Source organism: Lasiodiplodia theobromae (assembly GCF_012971845.1).
Source record: "Lasiodiplodia theobromae strain AM2As chromosome Unknown scaffold_23, whole genome shotgun sequence".
Taxonomy (NCBI): Eukaryota; Fungi; Ascomycota; class Dothideomycetes; order Botryosphaeriales; family Botryosphaeriaceae; genus Lasiodiplodia; species Lasiodiplodia theobromae.
In genome coordinates this window covers 77,128-98,066 of record NW_023336439.1, presented here as the reverse complement: position 1 = coordinate 98,066, position 20,939 = coordinate 77,128, and the positions used below count along the sequence as shown (strand labels likewise).

The 20,939-nt window shown below is 57.3% G+C and overlaps 6 protein-coding genes across 6 annotated transcripts; 4 read left to right on the top strand and 2 right to left on the bottom strand.

The window, feature by feature from the left end:
* Positions 1-1,277: 1,277 nt before the first annotated feature.
* LTHEOB_7540 (uncharacterized protein) lies at positions 1,278-3,414 on the top strand (the record flags this gene model as incomplete). Its single annotated transcript, XM_035516918.1, has 3 exons — positions 1,278-1,455; positions 1,512-1,597; positions 1,654-3,414. 3 exons carry the CDS (start codon positions 1,278-1,280, stop codon positions 3,412-3,414), a joined length of 2,025 nt encoding a protein of 674 aa, XP_035371049.1.
* A 1,221-nt stretch (positions 3,415-4,635) lies between these two features.
* LTHEOB_7539 (uncharacterized protein) lies at positions 4,636-4,905 on the top strand (the record flags this gene model as incomplete). The annotated part of the gene is made up of 1 exon (XM_035516916.1): positions 4,636-4,905. One exon carries the CDS (start codon positions 4,636-4,638, stop codon positions 4,903-4,905), a length of 270 nt encoding a protein of 89 aa, XP_035371048.1.
* Positions 4,906-8,787: 3,882 nt separating this feature from the next.
* On the bottom strand, positions 8,788-9,573 carry LTHEOB_7538 (GTP-binding protein; the record flags this gene model as incomplete). The annotated part of the gene is made up of 1 exon (XM_035516915.1): positions 8,788-9,573. The coding sequence occupies one exon, from the start codon at positions 9,571-9,573 to the stop codon at positions 8,788-8,790; it is 786 nt and encodes a 261-aa protein (XP_035371047.1).
* A 2,237-nt stretch (positions 9,574-11,810) lies between these two features.
* On the bottom strand, positions 11,811-12,771 carry LTHEOB_7537 (DNA repair protein dds20 mei5; the record flags this gene model as incomplete). The annotated part of the gene is made up of 2 exons (XM_035516914.1): positions 11,811-11,900; positions 11,968-12,771. The coding sequence occupies 2 exons, from the start codon at positions 12,769-12,771 to the stop codon at positions 11,811-11,813; spliced, it is 894 nt and encodes a 297-aa protein (XP_035371046.1).
* A 569-nt stretch (positions 12,772-13,340) lies between these two features.
* On the top strand, positions 13,341-15,148 carry LTHEOB_7536 (Amino acid/polyamine transporter I; the record flags this gene model as incomplete). The annotated part of the gene is made up of 4 exons (XM_035516913.1): positions 13,341-13,538; positions 13,607-13,654; positions 13,713-13,791; positions 13,866-15,148. 4 exons carry the CDS (start codon positions 13,341-13,343, stop codon positions 15,146-15,148), a joined length of 1,608 nt encoding a protein of 535 aa, XP_035371045.1.
* Positions 15,149-15,911: 763 nt separating this feature from the next.
* Positions 15,912-20,225, top strand: LTHEOB_7535 (UDP-glucuronosyl/UDP-glucosyltransferase; the record flags this gene model as incomplete). Its single annotated transcript, XM_035516912.1, has 7 exons — positions 15,912-16,078; positions 16,130-16,254; positions 16,304-16,976; positions 17,025-18,029; positions 18,086-18,096; positions 18,607-18,957; positions 19,009-20,225. 7 exons carry the CDS (start codon positions 15,912-15,914, stop codon positions 20,223-20,225), a joined length of 3,549 nt encoding a protein of 1,182 aa, XP_035371044.1.
* Positions 20,226-20,939: the final 714 nt, after the last annotated feature.

Genomic DNA, 20,939 nt, shown 5'->3' with positions numbered 1-20,939 from the left:
GGGTTGCAAGATCTCTGGGCCATCGCCTCCGCAACCGCCAAGGTGAAGTGCAAACTCTCACCTACATTCTGCGTATGAGTTCGCTTTACTGCTGGGGTGGAGCCGTCACAGCCATTGTGTCAACGATAAAGTAAACCTGCACTGCCTTGTTACGAGCTCGGAATGCAGCAACGTCGTACCCGACGGTAGTAGGTGTAAAGACTTGTCGTTGTACTGCGTCTGCACTACAATACGATAACGAGGCCAGATAGAGGGCGCTGTCTTGACGTCAGGCCCCGAGTAATATGCAATAAGATGAAATCCAAACGCCTGGCGTCGCTCTTTTGCTTCAACCCGGGCCCAGAGTAGCTTTGGCAGTGCTTCGTCCCTGCACGGCCGGAATTGGTAGAGCGCACGAGGCGGAGATGCAGCATTTGCGCCGCATCTTCCGTGCCGCCGACACGTGTGAATTTCTTAGTAGGCTCGGAGGCCTGATCAGGCTCCGTATAGTTCATATCAAAGGCGCAGCAAGGGAGCAAAGTAGATGAGCGGGCCAATGGCGGGGCGCCGCGGGGATTGCTTTTTGGGTGGACAATTTCCACCACAGCGACGGCGCTGCGGGCCGCGCTCATATCAGCTGGCAGCGTGCGTTTCAGCTTGCTCGGGCGAGGAGTGCATGAGGCGGCGGCGGGTTGGATTTTTTGCAGCCTCACGCCCAAAGTTCGGCGGCGCGGGCCCTGAATTTGCGAACCACGGGCACGGGCGCGGTGGGTGCGGCGTTCTCGAACGGCAGCAGAAAATTCTTGCAGCCTGATCAGCGTGTTCCTGGTGGACGAGTCTCGGGCGCGATGAGCAATGCGGGCGGGCACGGCCCTCGGGCAGACCCTCGAAGCTTCGTCAGCTGGGCGCGGTGCCGCGGGCTGCCGGGGCATCGCTGCAGGCGGCGCTGCTCCTGATGATGCCGTCATGGCGCGACGCCCGACACTGGCGGATGGCCGCAGGGGTCGCGCATGGCCAGGCGCGCGTTGAGCTGGCGAGGGCTCGAGGATCGGGGCGATCAACTCGAGCCACGGTCCGCTACGTCAGGCGGCTCTCGAAGCGTTCGCAAGCGTCAGCCGTTGGGAAGCCATGCCATCCCGGCAGCTGCAGCTGTCCCGCATTCTGTGCAACCCATTGCCCTCGCTCCCATTCCTTCCGCAAAGCCCTGCGTTCCCCCGGCCGCGCATGTATATCCAGCGCCGCCCTCCGCTGCTGCTACACAACCTCACGCCAGCCCGGCCGCCCCAGGCCCCGCCATCATGTGGCAGCGCACCAAGCACACCAGCAAGTCTGGCTTCGACAAGCTGTGGGGTTGGGCCGACAAGCTCGGCGCTCCCGTCAACCGCCTGTCCAACAAGCTGGGCTCTGAGGCTTTCTGGCCGACCACGCTGGACAAGGAAAGCGACAAGGCTGCACGCATTCTGCGCAGCTTTTGCAGTGAGCCCATCGCGACCCGCCTCTCGCCGCCTTTCCCGCTGACCACCGCCTGACAGAGGACGGCTTCTATGAGGAGGAGGTCCTCAGCACCCTCGACGGTCCGCAGCAGAAGCAAAAGGTGCTAAAGAAGATCCCGCAAGATGTACGTCCAGCCTGCTCCGTCATTGCCCGCTCAATGCTAACGCCACTCCGTCCCAGGTCATCCGCAATGCTGTCGGTCTCGCCATCTTCACAACAATGCGCAGCGGTCTTTGGGTGTCCGGCGCAGGCGGAAGTGGAGTCCTGGTCGGGCGGACAGCAGACGGCTCGTGGTCGCCTCCTTCAGGCATCATGCTCCACACTGCCGGCCTTGGATTCCTTGTTGGTGTGGACATCTACGATTGTGTTGTCGTCATCAACACGCACGAGGCATTGGACGCCTTTTCCAAGGTTCGATGCACTCTTGGGGGCGAGATCAGCGCCGTCGCCGGCCCGGTCGGCGTCGGCGGAGTCGTCGAGTCAGAGGTGCATAAGAGACAGGCGCCCATCTTTACCTACATGAAGTCAAGAGGCTTCTACGCTGGCATTCAGGTCGACGGCACCGTGGTGATAGAACGAACCGACGAGAACGAGAGGTTCTACGGGGAACAAATAGGCGTTGCAGACATCCTTGCCGGAAATGCACGGCATCCACCCCCGGAGATCCGGCCTTTGCTGGAAACCATCAGGGCAGCACAAGGCGACGCCGACATCGACCAAACTCTGCTGTCAACCGAGCCGCCTCCAGGAGACTTCGAAATTGACGCGGGAGACCAACAATTTGGAGTCCCAGACCGCATGGACCCTGATCCCTACGGCGTTCTCGCTTTGGAGAAGGTGGGATTGCACATTGTCGAGGCGGGCACTGGAAAAAGACCAACCAGCGAGGCCTTCGAGTTCAATCCGAGCCCAGCTAGCCCAATTTACAGTACATTCAGCAGAAGGAGCACCGACCGGAACAGTTTCCGGGACAGCCGGACGGTTAGCAGGCGGAGCAGCTGGAGGACTAGTACTATCAGCAATATGACCGATCGGGCAACTCAAACTGTCGACATGGGCGTTCAGACTGATTTCGATGGCCCCGGTACGAACAGCCAAAGGGCGTCCGAGTCTGAGAGCCGTTCACCCATGAAGGAGATTCCCGAAAACGACGTTGCTGAAACCTCGACCGCTGTGCAAGCAGCCTTGTCCAGGAGGAGCTCAAACTCGGCAGCAAGGTCCATGAAGAGCATTAAAGAGGAGGCTAAAGAAGACACTGAGGAGGCACAGGAGGAAGTTGAAAAGAAGGAGGAGGGCAAGCAGGGCCCCGAAACAACCGAAGAGAAGCAAGTGGAAGCAACCCCCAAGTTGCAAGTTGAGGACGAGAAGCCAACTCAAGCCGCCGAGCTGAGCACTGGTGAGGTGAGCGAAAAGACCAAGACGGGTGCCAGCCTCAGCGCACTTGACACCAACCCTGTGAGGTTCTCGACCTACGACTTTGAAAACGTGGCTGTCGAAGAGCCTGTTGTGCAGCAGCTTCGACAGGCGGCCACTCCGCAAGCCATCCGCGCGAGGTTGGTGACGGTGAAGAAGCCAACTCCGCCTAGGATCCCGCCGCGTAACCCCATCAGGAACCGCAAGGGTCCTCTCATCATCAACGCGCAACCACACAACGACATCCATGCTCATGACAGCATGTCCCCTCGGTCACCCCCCTCTTCGTCGGAGCACCCGTCCGTCAGCACCATGGACAGCGCGTCGACGATCAGCTCTCGCGACTCGTTCTCGTCGGATGACGGAATCACGGCGATGAATAAGCGCATCAGCGTGATGCGGATGAGCGACAGCGACGAGACCGAGGGCAGATCCGAGAAGAAGAGGAACAGCTCGGACTCGGTGCACTCGGTGCCTGGCTCGCCGGGTCAGGTGCGGCGGAGTGCAGTGGAGGAAGACTTCTGTTGAATGTTAATGAAATTTGAGGAATACGCATTTGTACTGTCTAATAGTTTGGGTTTTAGCGCCGGCATATATTGGGATGGAGTCTGGAACGACCTTTGTACGATTTCGCCAAGAGGGTTACAAGCGGGCATTGGAGAGTGGGCATTGGGATGGTACATATGCTTTGGGCTTACTCGTTTCAGCCTTCCGTCTATAATGATAGATGTTCAACACGCACATGTTTGCCACCGCGGGTGTTCAGGTGACGGCGCTTGCGTCGTGCTTGTCGAGGCTTTCACCGCTGCCAAAGTATGTCAGCATTCGCAGTGTGGCAGCCGGCGTGTTCCGATTGTACGTGACGGCCAGGCACAGACGGGTAGATTTGTAACTCGCTCGAAGCGGAGAAGCGCAGCCAACGTGGACCTATGAGGCCCAGCTTATCATATGTCATTGTGCGGTCCGGGGAGTTGAAGTCAGCATTGCAAACAGTGTCAGCCCCCACCTGGTGTATCAGGCTCGTCACGAGAGCAGACAGTCGGTGGGCGTGGGGCGCGGGAGGCTAGCGGCGGCCGGGGGTGGAGTAGGGCTCCGGGGGTGACGTTGCAGATTTGAGCCTCATGGCGCAGCCAGTAGGAAGCGTGGCCGCGCGGATCGTGGAGTCCTGGCTGCCGGGTCGCGGTCGCTGACCGGGGCGAGAGCCGCACCGGCAGGATCGCGCTTCCCTTCGCGGCCACCGTCTGCTGGGGCTGGGGTGGGGCCGAGATCTTGGGACGGGTGTCAGCTCGAGCGAGAGGTGACATGCCGCGAGAAGTAAGTATCCGATCTGGCCCGCCAAAAATAGCGGCCGCGCTTCTCACACCGCGATTCACCCTCACGATGGCGATGACTAACTCGCCCTGCTCTCACGTAACCGCCAGCCACGGCACGCACAATCTCCGCCTCCGCCTGCCCACCCGTACCTGCTTCGCCGCCCAGCTGAGAGCCTCTCGACAGTCGTGCAACCGAACGCCCGCTCACCCCAGCTGCTAACGCGACATGCAGCCCTATCTAAGCATCTGTGCTGACTGCTCTTCTTCCCTCCTCCCAGTGACCTGCATGATGCACACCGTAGGGCTGCTTGCTTGTCGTCGAGAGAGCCTCTTTGAACTGCTAACACGCGCTATATAAGCCCGGAGAGCACGCTCAGCTGCCCGTCCAACTCCGCTCCTCAGCTCCCATCTACCATTTCTGCATCCTCTGTCCAGCATGTGCTACCAGGTCGTCGAACGCTACGCCGTCTGCCGCTGTCTCTACCACAAGCACGCCATCGACCCGTGCGCCCAATACGGACAGTATGGCCACAGCGTCCAAGAGAAGACGGTCCTCGTGGGCTACGCCTGCAGCGTCCACACCAACTACAGCTTGGCCGCCCCGTCGAGCTCCATACACGACGGCGAGCTGCCCCCGGATTCGGGCTACTCGAGCTTCCCGAGCCTCGACGTCTGCCACGCCCACCACCGCTACCGACGCTTCTAGACGTCCGAGTGTCTTTTGACCCGTCGTCACAACTGCAAAGAGTCATGGATTTCTCTTTTTTTTTTCTTCTCTCCTGCATCTATTCGTGTTCTTTTCCACCGACAACAAAGCGGCATTTATGGGCAATTCGGCTCGGGATGGGGGTCAACCATTGGGGTGGCATTTTACTTTCTTGCTTGGGGCTGGCGTCGGGACGTTCGGGATGCCGGAAGGCATGGTTGCTTCCGGAAAGCATGGGTCTCGGAGTCCGGGTAGCAGCAGGGAACAAAAAGGAGTCAACCTTTTCTCTTTTCCCATTCTGTTTTCAGCGGGCGTTATCTCTTGATTGTCGCTTCGGTATTAAGGTTGAAGTCTGGCACTTACACTACTATCCACAACACAATTGCTTTTTCCGCATCCACGGGCTCTGTCCATGAGTGCTATTGAGTCATGGCGTGGACGGTGGCTCAGCTGAGAGACCTGAGCAGGCAGCGATGGCGCGCAGCATGTGGCCTCCGTTCTTCCCGTCCCTTTCTTCTTCGTTATGCACTCCGCCTCCACGAGCCTCATCCTTCCATGTCACAAGCATCAGCAGGCTGCAGCGCGCGCAACCTTGCAGCTCGTCTCAGCTGAAACTCATTTGAGAAGACAACAAGGTCGTCACCGCGCGGGACGGGGCGTTGCGATTGGGCCGGGGGTCAGCGGAGCTAGTGGGGGATTACTAGCTTGCAGTGAGAAAGGGAGGGAGGCTTTTTCCAGCATCCCTGCTTCTGCTCGGATACTCAAGCCACCCGTGCTCATCGTCGTCATCGTTTTGTGTGGCTTTGCCTGGCCTGGCAGTCGCGTGCTCCACCCCTTCCCTTATTCTTCTTCCAATCGACGGAAACTGGATCAAGCGAAAGCCATCGTGTGATGCCCACCTTTTCCTTTTGGCTCCCTCCAACTCGCTTACGAGCCTGCCGTCGCGATGGCGCGTTCGCACCCTGGGGCGGTGGGCCGACGATCTGGGATGCGACGACCGGGGTACGAAAGTCTGCTCGAGGCTTCCGGCTCCGCGGCGGCCGGGGTGGCGCCCATGGTGGATGACAAAGAGCGGATGTCCAAGTAGAAGTACTTGCCAAGGACCTGTCAGCGGAGAATTTGAAAGAAGCGAGCAAAAAGCATCTCCGTTACTTAGCAATTCTCCACGAGGATCCCGCACCGCCCCTCATTGGACCGTGTCCGAGTCCGAGTCCGCCCCGCTTCCTGTCTTTTCCTCTGTGGCGGAGGCGCATTGGAGAGGAAGTGGGGTTGCGGGTCTGCTATTTTTAGGGCCTGGAGAGTGGGGGGGATTTGTTTGGCGAACAGCATCCCATCACTGATGCTGCAAAAGAACCGTCTTTCGCGCCTGCCGTGCGCGCATCGGGTGATCCTGCATCTGATGCGAGATTGTCCATCTTTTGCTTTTGCTTTTTCCTGTTTCACCCTGTCTCGGGACTTTGTTGTTCTTCCCTGTATTATTGGGCAGCAGCCGTGTTCGAGAATGCTGCTTCTTTTAGTTTTGGTGTTGCAGAGCTACCTGTGTGGTCTCAGAACCAGACACGTAGGTAGATGCTGCCCAGCCAGCTGCCCAACACCATGCAATGCACCAGAGCTTGCAGAGTGCAGCAGAAAAGGAAACAAGGGGACCTGCCAGCTCGTTCGAGAAACTTGCAGCGACAGCGAGCGCGCACCACAGCCAAGCGAATGTAACTGCAAGTATTGCATTCCTTACCTTTTCTCTCGCCACCCAACAACATGATGCACATACGCGTTTATGCACTCCGTCGTGGCATTGCTTGTCCTTTTCTTCTGCATTGCCGCAATTGCCGCTGTCTGTCCCAGTCTTTTGGTCTCATCCTTGTCGAACCAATGTCGCTTTTTTGTTTCCCTTGATCACTTCTTACTCACAATATCCATTCTCACTCAGTCACCAAAGAAATGCCCCTGTCGCCCGTTTCATTCTTTCCGGTGCTCATTCCCGGGCATATATTCCGGCTCATCCTATAGCCAGCCCCGTACTTGTCATCATTTCAGATCCTTCTCCTCCACGTAATCCAATGAGCAATTGAAAACGCTGTCTGACGATATGATTTGAACCCCGCGCAAGTCGCGATACCGTACGCTGATACCCTGCCTCTTTCTGCCCACGTCTCACACGCATTCTGCTGCGGCCTCCTCCCCCTACACCGCCGGCTGACCCTCTGTTCCACATACCCATCACGAAACATTCTCAGCCAATCACTTATCCTGCCTTTTCTTTCTCCTTTTCTTAGATATGTGCCGGTCGCGATGACTGACGAGTAATGCTTACTCACGTCCGGAAAGAAGTCTTTCTTTAGTAACGGAGCCCCACACCTTTTTGTAACAGCAATCAATTTTTTGTAAACCATCAGCATCGAGACCGAAAGAAGGGTTCCACGCACACATGCTATCCCTACGAGCGCTCGCCGCGCGTCCACCCTCGCAGCTCGTTTCCCAACCTTCTTTTCGCTGTGTACGAGAGCTATTTTCAGCACGGTGGGTCATCTACGTTGATATTGATTTCGCTCAGCAGCCAGCCAGCCCTGCAAACACGGAGGCAGTCACGCGCGCTGCTCTTTCTCCTACCACTCTTCCAAATGGAAAGTATGGATCTCGCTTCCGCCGTGGTGGGATCCAAACGTCCCAAAAGCACGCAACGTCACATCTTCGTATTATCCAGCTCGTCTCCACTCCCTCCCGCTGAGTCGTGCGCCGCAGACCTGGATGAGCACTGGGTGCCTAGCGCTACTCCTTTCGGACACGCAAGAGACCCACAGGTTCATTGCCTGGGGTTCTGGGTGGAAAGATGGGCTGGGTAGGTCGTACAACGGCACATGGTTTCCGTCACTTTCTTGCGACTTTGAAGTTGCACAGCACAAGACCATCTAGACGTCGCATGTGAATTTCTCTGAAATGACAGGCTTGACACTGTAGATCCCTCGCATACCCTGCAAAGTTGCTTTTGAGTTATCGGAGCGCATTCTCGTCGACATCAATCAACAATGTTTCAAAAAGGGCAAAAAAGTTCTTCAAGCAAAGACAATAGTCGATTCTCTACTCCTCATTGACGTGTTTCCCTCCTTCAGATGCCAGTGATAAACTATCGAAATCTTCCCGTTTCCACTGTGCCTCAGAAGGCGGATAGGATGCAGAACAAAAACCCATCATCCAATGCTTTCCCACATCTCCCCATCATTTCCTTCTCCGGACGAAAGGCGAGCGTCAGTAACCGAAAAGAGCTCGTGTCCGTAACTTTTCAATTCATTCCTTCTTTTTTTCATGATTTTCTTGTCGTATCATCCCCCTTTTTCATCGTAAAACCATCATTCCTCATGGCGGCATCGCCGGTTTCCCTTTCCTTCGTCCCAGCGTGTACAGCATGGGGTAATCGGCCAAGTGAATGCGATGCCAAAACGGTCGTAAGTATAAACTGAGAATAATCAAAAGAGGTCGCCTATTACCAGCGGATCTCGAATCCTTTTAATCTCCTCTTACCTCTCCCACATCCTCTTCCCACAGAGCAAGCGCTTCCCCAGAACCAGCTGAATATGGAAACGAAGCTGGGGAAGGGATTAGGATATTAATAAGGATAAAGAGGAGACAGAAGGGGTCGAGTCCGGACTGAGTAAATCGTCGGTCGAAGAACCTCTTGTTTTCTCGATTAAAGCCCCAAGAAGGGTTTGCAAGACGCACAATGGGTCATGGCAGTGGGGTGGTTGGCGATCGGAAAGAAAAAAGATCGCAACCCTCACGCTTCGGTCATAAGCAAGATTGCGTAGCAAGACAGCAAATCGCAGCTAGGAGACGAGGTAAAAAAGACTGGTCAGAGCACAGCACCCACCCGGGTCGTCGCATGCTAATTTAGCCACGGATGACGACGCCCTGGCGGCGGGTGGCGCGCTCGCGGTAGACCTCGTCGTCCTCAGACGAGCAGTCGGACGAGTCGTCCGAGTAGCCGCAGCGGGAGCCGCCGCAGTCGAGCTTGACGCGCTCGCCGGCACGGGTGATGCCGTAGCGCTCGCAGGTGCAGCACGAGCTCGCGCTCGACACGGATGACGGCGAAGACGAGTTGGAGCTGCGCGACGTGAGCGAAGGCACGTCCGAGTCGATGTCGCTGTCCGAGTAGTCGTCGTCGCTGCTCTCCTCGAGGTTGGCGCGGCTGAAGCGCGACGTCAGGGCCTCGACGGTGGCGGGCTCGTAGGCGCCGTTGACGATGGTCTTGTGCTGGTTGGGCTTCACCGGGCGGGGCGACTTGATCTGCGAGGGGGACAGCGAGCGGCCCTTGGCGACATCCTGAGAGTAGCGGCGCGAGGAGCGCTTGGCGGCAACGTCGGGCACGGCGGCGGTCTTGCCGGGGGCGGGGATGTCGAGGATGTTGAGCTTGCGGCCAGTGGTGGGCTCGGTGGTGAACTCGCGGGCGGGGTCGTGCGAAACGTGGTAGCCGTCGATGATGTAGTAGTACCAGTAGCGCTGGCCCTGCTTCAAGGTGGCGCCCTGGAAGCGGAAAGTGCCCTTCCAGGCACCGGCCTTAGACGGGTCGCTGGAGAGCGGGAGCTGACCGTTGTAGTTGTCCCACGAGCCGAGCAAGTGCACGGTCTTGCAGTTGGCGGAGGTGCGGAGGGTGAAGTTGAGCTGGATGGCGGCCATTGTGGTGGATTGTCTTGGGTATCGAGAGTTGGCGTTGGGTGTTGACAAAGGCTTCGAGCAAGCAAGAGCTGTAATTAGGGCTGGAGTGTCGTTATTGGATGTCGACCGGCGACAAAAGTGAATTAGAAAATCGTGAAGTGGGTGATTATTTTTTTCGTGAAAGGCGTGAAAAGAGTACCAGACTCTGAAAATTAGTGAACTAGGGGAAAAAGAATTAGAACAAAAAGAACAACACAAAAACCAAAGTACAGCTCCTGAGCTTTGCGGGCTTGCTGAAGAGAAAAAAACGAGTGCATGTCGCGCAGGCAGCAGGTATATATAAAGTCTGGCGCAGCTGCGGGCCCGTTCGCTCGCAGCTGTGGCCCCACCCAGAAAGCTTCCGGCCCAGCTGACGGACGGACCGGGATGCTGCCATGCCTGCCGGCCGCCGTGCAGCACGCATGGGCGAGAGCGAGCGCTTCGGGTCGGGCGTCGAGTGGATGGTGGTCGTGGAGCGCAGGGCCGGGCGGCTGGAGAACGGGCGCTGATTCGCCGGCGCCGCGAACCCCAGCACACGCCCGGCCCCCGCTGCAAGCCAATGACATGCCCCGCCCGCCGGCCACGAGTGACACGCTCTGCAGTCCCGCTCCCGCTAGCTCGGTCACGCTGCAGTCTCTTCTTTGCGCTCGCCTTCTGGCTGGTCCGCCGCCTGCTCACGCCCGACGCCGTATAGTATTGCACTCCACCTCCGCCGAGCCCGTGCTGCGAGTGCCTGGCGTCCGCAGCGCCCTCTGCAGCCTGCCAATGGCGGCGTGCCGGCGTGATCACGACAGTCGAATCATTGCGCGGCCTGGCGGTTACCTGCATGCAACTCCAACGCCCACCGACGCTATCGATCTTTCGATGCATACCACCACGCCCGCCTGCTTGACCAGGTGCCACAGCGCCAATTCGGCCTTGGAATGCGCAGCAAGGGGGGCCAGCCACCGGTCAATCGAGCCCACAGTCGCTGCCGCCCGTGAGGGGCCTGGTGAAGGAAGAGAGAAAAAAAAGGCTCAGGGCAACCGCCCGTCATGGAGCCACTCGGCGCCGCCGCGCAATCTCCCGGCACCGACGACTGAGAGCCGTTCTCGTCGGGTACCTGGGATCTCGCTTCCATCGCCGTGCTGGGCGATCCGACTTGTGATTGGCCTGGTGTTTTGGTGTTTCCACCGCCGTGCCTTTTCTTAGAAGTGCCTCGCCAGTGCGCCCACGCCTCTTCCCCACACCACAGCGGCTGGGTGATATCAGCGTGCGAACATTGCGCGACCAGGGCCCTTCGGCCCTTCCTCCTGCCATCCTTGCTCGTAAGGTTGTCCCCTGCAACCCGCTAATCTTTCCATGCGACAGCTGCATAACGAGGCGAGAGCTCAAGGCTCCCTCCGCTTGAGCGCCTGCAGCCGCGCCGCTCCAATCCGTCAGTCATCGCGCCACCCACTATGCAGCTGCCCGATTACTCGCGAGCGGGCCTATTGCCGCCCGGGTGTGAGCAGCATGATGACGCCGTTGACATTACCCGGCAACCCTCGAGGTACGCCATCCTTCAGCGCGGCACGCACTTTGCAGATAACGGCGATAACCGTGATGTAGATAGAGGCACTTGCTCAACGAGGAAAGCCAATATGCTTTTCATTATTGAAGCCTGGTGTGTTGCAATAACAAAAAGCCCTCGCCTAACTGCAGGACACCGACTCTTTTCGCCCTAGCTGATTTTGTCACTTAGCTGGATACCTACCCATGCCTCTTCTTATTTTTGTTTTGCTCTCTTTCAGAAGCGCCCCGACCTGCGCGTCCCCTCCTCCTCCATCGCTTCGGGGAGGGGCTGCTCTCGTCGGTCTTCCCCGTTCGAGCCATGATCAGAACTCGCAGCCGCCAGCCCTGACTCAAGACGCACATCAGCCTGACTAGCAGCCTGACGAATATGCACCATCATATTCATGCAGTGCGACCCTCAGCGCTTCCGGATTTCGGAACTCGCAGGTGTGGGAACGCGTCTTGTGTGTATCGTGGGAAAGAGGCGGTGAAGCGACGAATTTTGTTGAAAGAGAGAAGCAGGCGCGCTTGTCGCGTGCGCTGGCCAGTAAGCCAGATAAAAGGGCCCATTGCGTGAGGCGTGATCTACGTCCGCGTGCGAACACTCTGATAGCAACTAGGGGTCACCGCCGATTGCTGATTGCGGCATCCACGTCGAAAATGTTGGTAGCGGATCCTCGGCCAACTCAGTCAACCCACCGCTGTCCTTCTTTATCCCATCCGATCATCTTGGGGTCAATGTTGAGCGCCTTGAGCATCATGTCCATCGTGAAACTCTGTTCCGCATCAGCCTAACGCCTGTAACCTCGTGTTGCACCATCGTCACCGAAAATCGACACTCACATCGTCGTCTCCGCCGTCGTCGGCACCACTCTGCTTCAACGCCTCTGCCTCCGCCTCTTGCTGTTCTCGCCACTGGCGCTCCTTTTTTGCTTCTTCCCTTACTTCTGCGCGTCGTTCCCGTGCAACCAGTCTTGCTTCTTTCTCCTCGGGTGTCAGTCCAGCATTTTCATCTTCGTCCTCATCGCTCTCGTCCAGATTAGGCTCGTTTTCTTGAGCATGGAACCCCAGGCTCCACTCGTGCTGACGCCGTTCGCTCTGCTTCCAGACGCCGATCCCGCCCATACCGTCCACACGGTCCTTGGTTGTAGCGAAGACATCTTCCGCCGCGGCCCGGGTTGCATCGCGCCATTTCCTGGTCAAGGCTTCCAGCTCCGCATCCTTGGTCGATGCTGCGATCCTGAGTGCTTGACTGAGCGTGTCTAGCTCAGTGCGTACACTCCGTATCTGTTTGTGTAGTTCTCGCTGCCGTCGCTCTTCGACACGTATGGCGGTCTCGAGAGGGTCGTCGGGGCCGAGGGCGCCGGTGCGTCGCGCGAGAGGCGACGGCGTGGACAGCGTTGTAGAGTTGCGAGAACTGCGCAGCGTGCGGAGCGAGGAATCGTTGAACGATTGGGTCGCCGACGAATCCGGTAGAGTGCTCTGCACGAGCGGGCTGGGCACAGCAGTGCTGCTGGCCGTCGTTTCCGCGCTGGGCCTCTCGAGCTCAACTTTTCGATTGGGTGTCTTGAAGGGCGAGCGAAAGGGCTTTCGCAAGGCGCTCTGGGCGTCCTCCAGGCGGCGCCGCTTGGCCGAGGGCGTGGACATTGAGCTGAAGACGTATTAGTGCTGCGAGGGTTAGCGGCGAGAGAAATTGATGACTGAATGATCGTCCAGCAGAAGTTGCGTTGCGTCGGCGTGGAGACACAACACAAGTGTCGTCACTGCGAGGGAAGCCGACGGCAGGTGCGCTCGCGTGGCATGGAAGGAGCTTGGCAAGGGTCTCGACGCGGCTGAGCACGCTTGCCCTCACTGGGGCATCGTCCCCGCGTTCCCCCAGCCTCTGACAAGCAGCTTTAGTAAAGCTTCCTCGGCTAACATGGCCCCTCGCCTTATCAGCCTATCGCCGTCGTCTCCCTCCCGCTCCCGCACGGCGATACTTGCACGATCATCCCTCAATGGGCGCCATCAGCGGCCTCCTGTCTGCTCTGGGCTCGCTGACACCTGCCTCACGTCGCCCAGATATCATTTCTCTTAATCAGTCTTCCCTTTTTGGGTGTAGTTAGGTCCAAGCACGGGTACCACCAGCCCGGTTGATATAGTCGTCTTGTTGTCTCTCAGCTCTCGTCGTGCAATTCGTTGTTCTCATTGTCTCTGGTATCACTTTGTCTGTCGACATGGACGCGCCCAAGTCCAAGGATGACTTCCCTCCGGATACGATTACGCCACAGTACACGGCCGAGGAGGGGACTGTGGGCGCCGTGCTCAACGCATCCGGTCACGCACAGGAACTCGAGCGGAACTTTAGTCTCTGGAGCGCCGCCTCGGTCGGCATCTGCACGGGAAATACTTGGGTAGCTCTGGGCGGCAGCATTGTGCGTTGATGGACAAGGCCTACATGCAGCGTGCATGAGCCGTGTGGGAGGCTGACTCGCATGCGAAGGTTATCTCCTTGTATAACGGCGGTCCGCCCGGTGTCATCTACGAGCTGGTAAACCAAGCCACCTTCTAGCCGCCCGGTCTGTTGATGCTCATGTGTATCCTTGCAGTTTGCCGCCTGGTTCTTCTACTCCCTTCTGGCTGCCTGCATTGCCGAACTTGTGTCAGCCATCCCCTCTAGTGCCGGCGGTAAGTGAACTCCCCCATCTGGTAATTTTCGATATCCCCACCTTTGAACCACACTCACACTTCCTCTTCCTTAGTCTACCACTGGGCTTCCGTTACCCCCGGGCGCAAATATGGCAGAGTCGTGGGATATTTCGCCGGTTGGTGGAACGCCTTTGCCTACGTCTTCGGCGCCGCCTCGATGAGCGCCATCACAGCCAACTTGATCCTTGCCATGTACGGCCTCTTCCATCCCGAGTACGTCTGGCAGCGTTGGCACACCTTTGTGACCTACCTCATTGCCACATGGTGCTGCTGCGCCGCCGTCCTCTTCGCCAACCGCGCCCTCCCACTCGTCAACCAGATCGGTCTCTTCCTCATCGTGGCCGGATGCTTCGTGACTGTTCTTGTCTGTGCCATCATGCCCGGCACGACCGGTAACGGGTGGGCCTCCAACGCCTTCGTGTGGCGAGACTTTGTGAACCAGACTGGCTACTCGTCAGATAGCTTCGCATTCTTGACGGGTATGTTGAATGCCTCGTATGCCGTTGGCGTCCCGGACTGCGTCGCCCACTTGGCCGAGGAGATCCCCAAGCCGCGTATCAACGTGCCTAAGGCCATTGCTATGCAACAGCTCGTTGGCCTCTTTACTGCATTCGTTTATCTCGTTGCCATCTTCTACAGCATCCAGGACTTCGACGCGCTCCTGGCCAACACGTATACAGTCCCGTTGGCTGAGCTCTACTTGCAAGCAACGTCGTCACGGGCCGGCGCTCTCGGGCTGCTCATCATCGTTCTGCTCCCGACCGTCTGCACGCTCATCGGCATCTACATCACGGCCGGTCGTATGCTCTGGACACTGGCCCGCGAGGGCGCGACGCCCTTCCCCGGCATCCTTAGTCATATCTCCCCGACGTACAAAAACCCCTTCAACGCAACCGTGGCCTGCGGCCTCATAGTCACGGCTATGGGTGCGATCTACGTCGGCTCCACGACCGCCTTCAACGCTTTCGTAGGCTCCTTCGTCGTGCTGCTCACTCTGTCCTTCCTGGCCGCCATCTTGCCACACCTCCTGACCCGGCGCCGCAATGTCGTGCCCGGTCCATTCTGGATGCCCGACTCGGTCGCGTACATCGTCGGCAGCATTGGATGTGCGTACATCTGCGTGTTCGTGGTGATATATTGCTTCCCCTACGCCGTGCCGTTTGATGCCGCAAGCATGAACTATTCCTGCTTGATCACTGGCGGCTTAACAATTTTCATGGGTGCGTGGTGGGTTTGGATCAGAAAGAGGGGTTATATTGGGCCTCAGCCGCTGGTTGAGGAGGCAGCAACAGCCGGGGGGCACCACCACACTAGGATCAGTAGCGATGAGGCGTAGTTCTGTTATGTAGATATAATCGAACAACTAAATTGTACAGAGGCTAGTGAGTAAGCCTTGATTCATCTCGCTTTGCCATGCGCATCGAAGCTGCTGACCGGCCCTCGGATTCAAAGGGCGTTGAGTCGTGAGAAACCCGAAAAATCCGGAACTGGCGAGGAGCGGGTTGTAGCATAGGTTAAAAGCTATGGTGGCTGCGGAATAGGCCGTGAAGAACAAAATAGCGAACCGCTAGCATCTACGCGAAGTCGAAGCGGTGCCAGGAGTGCTGCAGATGCGATTCAAGGCAACATGGCTCCGCAAGAAATGAGTCGCAAGGAAGCGAGTGCAATCCGGAGCGGCGTTGAAAGCGCGGGCCGGTCGAAGGAGTTTGGGCGTGGCTACCTAGCCGATCCGCCCAGTGGCGGGTGAGGGGTCAACGGGTGCACGGGGCAATATGACGTTTCTCCCGCCAAGGTCTGGAGAGTGCCTGTCGACTGGCCAGATGCAACGGACCTTGTCACATGGATGCAAGCACCTTTTCTTGACGCCTAGCTGTTCCAAAACAGGGTCATTGCGCGCTACCGGGATCCTAGCCATTGACGCGGCAATCAGTGCACCGCCACGCTGCGGCGGCATCAACCTTACGGCGCGCCCCTCCAGCTGTATACTCGCCGCGCCTTGACTCAGGTCACATTTCAGCGTTTTCCTCCACCCCAGACCTCTCACCTTCCATGGTTTCCTCATCCTCCTGAGCGCCGTAACTCACACCTGCCCACCCACCATGGCTTCTGCCCCGCCGCCTGGCGACCCGCAGGCTGCTACCGCAGAGCCAAACCCGCTCAGTCAGGCTGCTGAAGCTATCGCGGCAGCTGAGCAAGAAAATGAGCTCCCCTCTCGCCGCCCTACGCGGAATGACGCATCTCTATCCAGAGCTTCCACGGGCGCATCGTAAGGCCCCACAATTCGACCCCGTCGAACAAAAGCTTATACACGGCACAGACACCAGGCACAGGATTCCCATGCTGTCCCCGACGCCATCGCTGAAGACCCGCCGCCTCCTTATAGCGAAACGCTTGGAAACATTGCGGATGATGGAGAACTAGGAACACAGGCTACCGTTGCGGGTATGCAAGCTCTCCGCGCGAAACGGACATTTGTGACTGACTGTTGTAGATGATGGGCGTGTCAACATTCGCATCGACCAAAAGAACCGGCGTCTTTCAACATTGCTGGTGCCGGCCTTGCGTAGTCAGCTCGACGTAGTCGCCCGCGAGCCAGCTCTTCCCGCGCCCTATGTTCCACCCTCTCTCGGAGGCGACTCCAGAAAAGAACCGCCCCCGCCGCTCAATATTGTCATACAAGTCGTGGGATCTCGTGGAGATGTACAACCGTTTGTTGCGTTGGGAAAGGTACTCAAGGAGACCTATCACCACAGGATCCGCTTGGCTACGCATCCCACCTTCAAGAAGTTTGTTGAAGAAAATGGCCTGGAGTTCTTCAGCATTGGCGGTGATCCCGCTGAGCTCATGGCCTTTATGGTCAAGAATCCCGGACTTATGCCTGGCTTTGACACGCTGAGAAACGGTGATGTCGGGAAGCGCCGTAAAGGCATTGCCGAGATCATCGACGGGTGCTGGAGATCATGCATTGAATCTGAAGATGGTTTCGGCGTCGATTCAGAGCAGCGCACCGAGGCTTGGGTAAACAGCGCCAACCACAATCCGGAGATGCCAGCCAACACCACCGGAAGACCATTCGTTGCCGACGCTATTATTGCCAATCCCCCCAGCTTCGCTCACGTCCACTGTGCTGAGAAGCTCGGCATACCATTGCACATGATGTTCACGTACGTATCACCAATATGACGTCGGAGAATTCAACTGACTCTTAATAGCATGCCCTGGTCCCCTACGCAGGCATTCCCTCACCCGCTTGCCAACATCATGTCAACCAATGCTGATGCTTCACTCACGAACTACCTATCCTACGCACTTGTCGACATGTTGACATGGCAGGGTCTTGGTGACATTATCAATCGATTCAGGCAGCGCACGCTCCATTTGGAACCTGTCAGCTCGCTTGCAGCTCCAGGCATGCTTCACCGCATGCGTATCCCATACACTTATTGTTGGTCTCCTGCTCTGATCCCGAAGCCCCAAGACTGGGCCAACTTTATCTCGATATCGGGGTTCTATTTTCTATCACTGGCATCAAACTATACTCCTGACCCGGAGCTGGCCGCTTTCCTCGAAGCCGGTCCACCACCAGTCTATATTGGCTTTGGCAGTATCGTGGTCGATGATCCAAACGGTATGACAAGGTTGATCTTTGATGCTGTCAAGAAATCCGGTGTGAGAGCACTCGTCAGTAAGGGTTGGGGAGGCTTCGGCGCTGATGAGCTTGGCATCCCCGAGGGAGTATTCATGCTGGGCAACGTACCCCATGATTGGCTCTTCAAGCATGTGTCCTGTGTTGTTCACCACGGTGGCGCTGGAACAACATCTGCAGGCATTGCTTGCGGTAAGCCGACAGTCGTGGTGCCCTTTTTCGGAGACCAGCCGTTTTGGGGCGCCATGGTAGCAAGAGCGGGAGCTGGACCCGAACCTATCCCTTACAAGCAACTCACTTCAGACAAGCTTGCGGAGGCCATTCAGTTCTGTCTCAAACCCACTTCTCAGGAGCGGGCGCAGGAGTTGGCCGCTAAAATCAGCCAAGAGAAGGGGTGTGATGTTGGCGCTCAGAGTTTTCATCAACAGTTGAGGGTGGACGAACTGCGGTGTTCAATCCTGCCTAACAGAGCCGCCGTCTGGAGGGTGAAAAGAACAAGAATCCTTCTCAGTGCTCTGGCGGCGGTTGTCCTTGCGAACGAAGGATTATTGAGTTTCTCTGATCTCAAACTGTAAGTCTAAATTACGGTGTGCAGATGAGCCGTTTGCTAACGAAACATCGACTTAGGCACCGACCACGTGAGTATGAGCCGGACGCTGGGCCCTGGGATCCCGTGACTGGTGTTACAAGTGCAGTCATGGGAACAGTGACCACTATGATGATGGGTGTTGCAGACCTTCCCATCGAAACACTCAAAGCCCTTCGCATTCACCCCGATACTAAGAGCAGCCATTCAAGGACAAACTCCAATCCGCAGCATCCCGGAGGCAGCTCTGGAGAAACTTCGAGCAATGCCAGGAACAGTTCCGAAAATAGGGGCCCTCTCACACCCGGAACATCAGAATCCGGCAGAAGTACACCACTGCAAACAGATGGCCCGCAGGTCAAAGTATCAGAGAACTATTCAGAGTTGCACGAGCGGGCAAGCACGTCCCTTTCGGGTACCACAAAACCCGGCAGTCCATGTGGACATAGCCACAGATCCTCCCTCGGACATGCTTTAGGACACATGCGCAGTCGCTCCAGTTCTAGGAGTAGGGCATCCGCACCGCACTCACACGATGATTCACAGACCACCAGAACCACAGCTGAGACTGAGCACACCTCGTTTTCTGTTGAAAGTGCGCTACAATCTGGTAAGGGCGTGAGTAGAATCGTTGGCGCAGGCATGAAAGTTCCTATGGATGTCATGCTGGGCCTCCAGAGAGGCTTTCACAACACGTCCAAGCTATACGGAGAGGAGCCAAGGCAAGTCGAAAAGGTGACTGGCTTCTCGAGCGGTCTCAAAGTTGCTGGGAAGGAGTTCGGCACCGGCCTTTATGAAGGTATCTCTGGACTCATCACCCAACCCTTAAAAGGAGCCAAGGAGGACGGCGCTGGTGGGTTCATCAAGGGTGTCGGAAAAGGCATAGCTGGAATTGCTCTCAAGCCCCAGGCTGGTAGGCCAACCCGTTACCCCTCAAAACTCATTCATGCTGATACGTGTACAGCTGCGTTTGCTATTCCTGCATATACGATGAAAGGCATTTACATGGGTATCCGCAAGCCTTTCGGTGCCACCATTCAGAACTACATTATTGCCGCTCGCACTGCTCAAGGCTGGGAAGAGTACAACAAGTCCACGTCGGAAGAGCGCGCTATTATAGTTGAGCTGTATCAGTTCATCGCTTCTCATGTGAAAAAGAAGAGGAATCCTGGCGAGAAGGAGATGGAAGCGATCCAGGCGCTGGTGGCCAAGCGTAGAGCCAAGGCCGAAGAGCAGCGTAAAAGCCTGCAGACCTTCCTAGGATGGCGGTCGGCCGGCGAGGGCTCGAGCGGAGCAGCGTCTGCACATCCCACATCGGGTCCTGCAGTTCCCCCTGCAGTCCAGCGGACCCAGAACACATACGCTCCCCAAAACAGTGCAGTCGGACAGTCTTCTTCCTCACAATCCCCGGCCCCTTCGCAATGGGAAGCCGAGTACGACGCCGCCACCCTCCAAAAAGCGGAGAACGACGACCTCGAGGAGGCCATCCGCCTCTCACTCACCGAAGTGTCGCGCGGCAACCCGGAAGAGGACGCGCTCATCGAGCGCGCGATGCGCAATAGCATTAAGGAGATGGAGGCATCTAACCCACACATCCACGAGCAGTTCAGCGCCGAGGAGGAAGCGGAGATCCTGCAGCGCGTTTTAGAGCAGAGCAGGCTCGAAGCCGCCGAGCAGCTTGAGCGGGGACGTGCGGATGGTGGTACGGGCGATGATGAGTTGGAAGAAGCGCTAAAGAGGAGTCGCTTGGATTCTGACATGAAGGCACGTCGGCATCACGTCAATACGGACAGCGAGTGGGACACGGATAGCAGCCCGGCTAGCCCGCCGACTGTCGGCGAGGTGGATACTGGAACGCTGGCGAGTCACAGGAGCACGGTTTTGGGCGAGCTGGAGAGTGTGGGTACGGAGCGGGGAGGCGGGACTGTGGCACAGGGGGCCATGGTGTCGAATCCGCCCATTGCAACTGGGAGGCAGGAGCAAGGGGTGATGGACGCGCAGGAGGAAGAGGATGAAGAGCTAAGGAAGGCGGTGGAGGCGAGCGAGAGGGAGCGGAGGGAGCGGGAAGACGCCGAAGAGAAGGCAAGGAGGGAGGAAGAGATTGTGTTGGAATACGTTAAGAAACAGAGTTTGGAGGAGGAGGCACATAGGAAAAGGATGCTTGGTGGTGGTAATGCTTAGTGGCACGGGGAAATGCGAGAGCGATTCTCATTAGGTATTTCCGGCGATTTGATTGATTGAGTATTAATGATACCCCGCACATTGCTTGTTTGAATCTCTTTACATGTTTAATTCATGTGACATATATAATCGAAGCTTTTCCTCCACACATGTCTAAAGTATTCTGATCAAATGGGCGTATCGAAATGCCAGTATATCTGCTAATAAGAGAACGGCCAGAAAAGCACAATGCTCCTGCTGTTGCACTGCGAGGGCAGCAAGAGCGCAAGATTTAAAGAGAGCTAAAGCAGAGATCTGATGATGCTACTAGTGCCGCCAGCTGAGATATGTCTGGACTAGCCCGTTGGATCGGCACATGAGCTTATGCATTTGTCTCATGACCTCTTTGTCGCGCTACGTGTCGGCGAGTGGTATCGTGGCCAGGCATAGCTCGACACGACGCGAGATGAAAGCTCCACCACGGGCAACGAAGATGGCGATGACGATCATCGAACTTGGATGGGATTGAACGCGTCATAACGCGACGCGACGCGACGCGGGAGAGAGCACAGGCCACGGCTTCACCGCCCTGGTTGCCCCGTGTCCGGTGGTAAACAATGAATTTTAGCGCGGCTCCGCTTCTCTGCTCCTGCCTGCCACAACCTACTTTGTTCTTGTTCTGCACAAAGCGCGCGTGCCAGCTACAACCCGGATCGCCGTCCTCTGCACTACCCT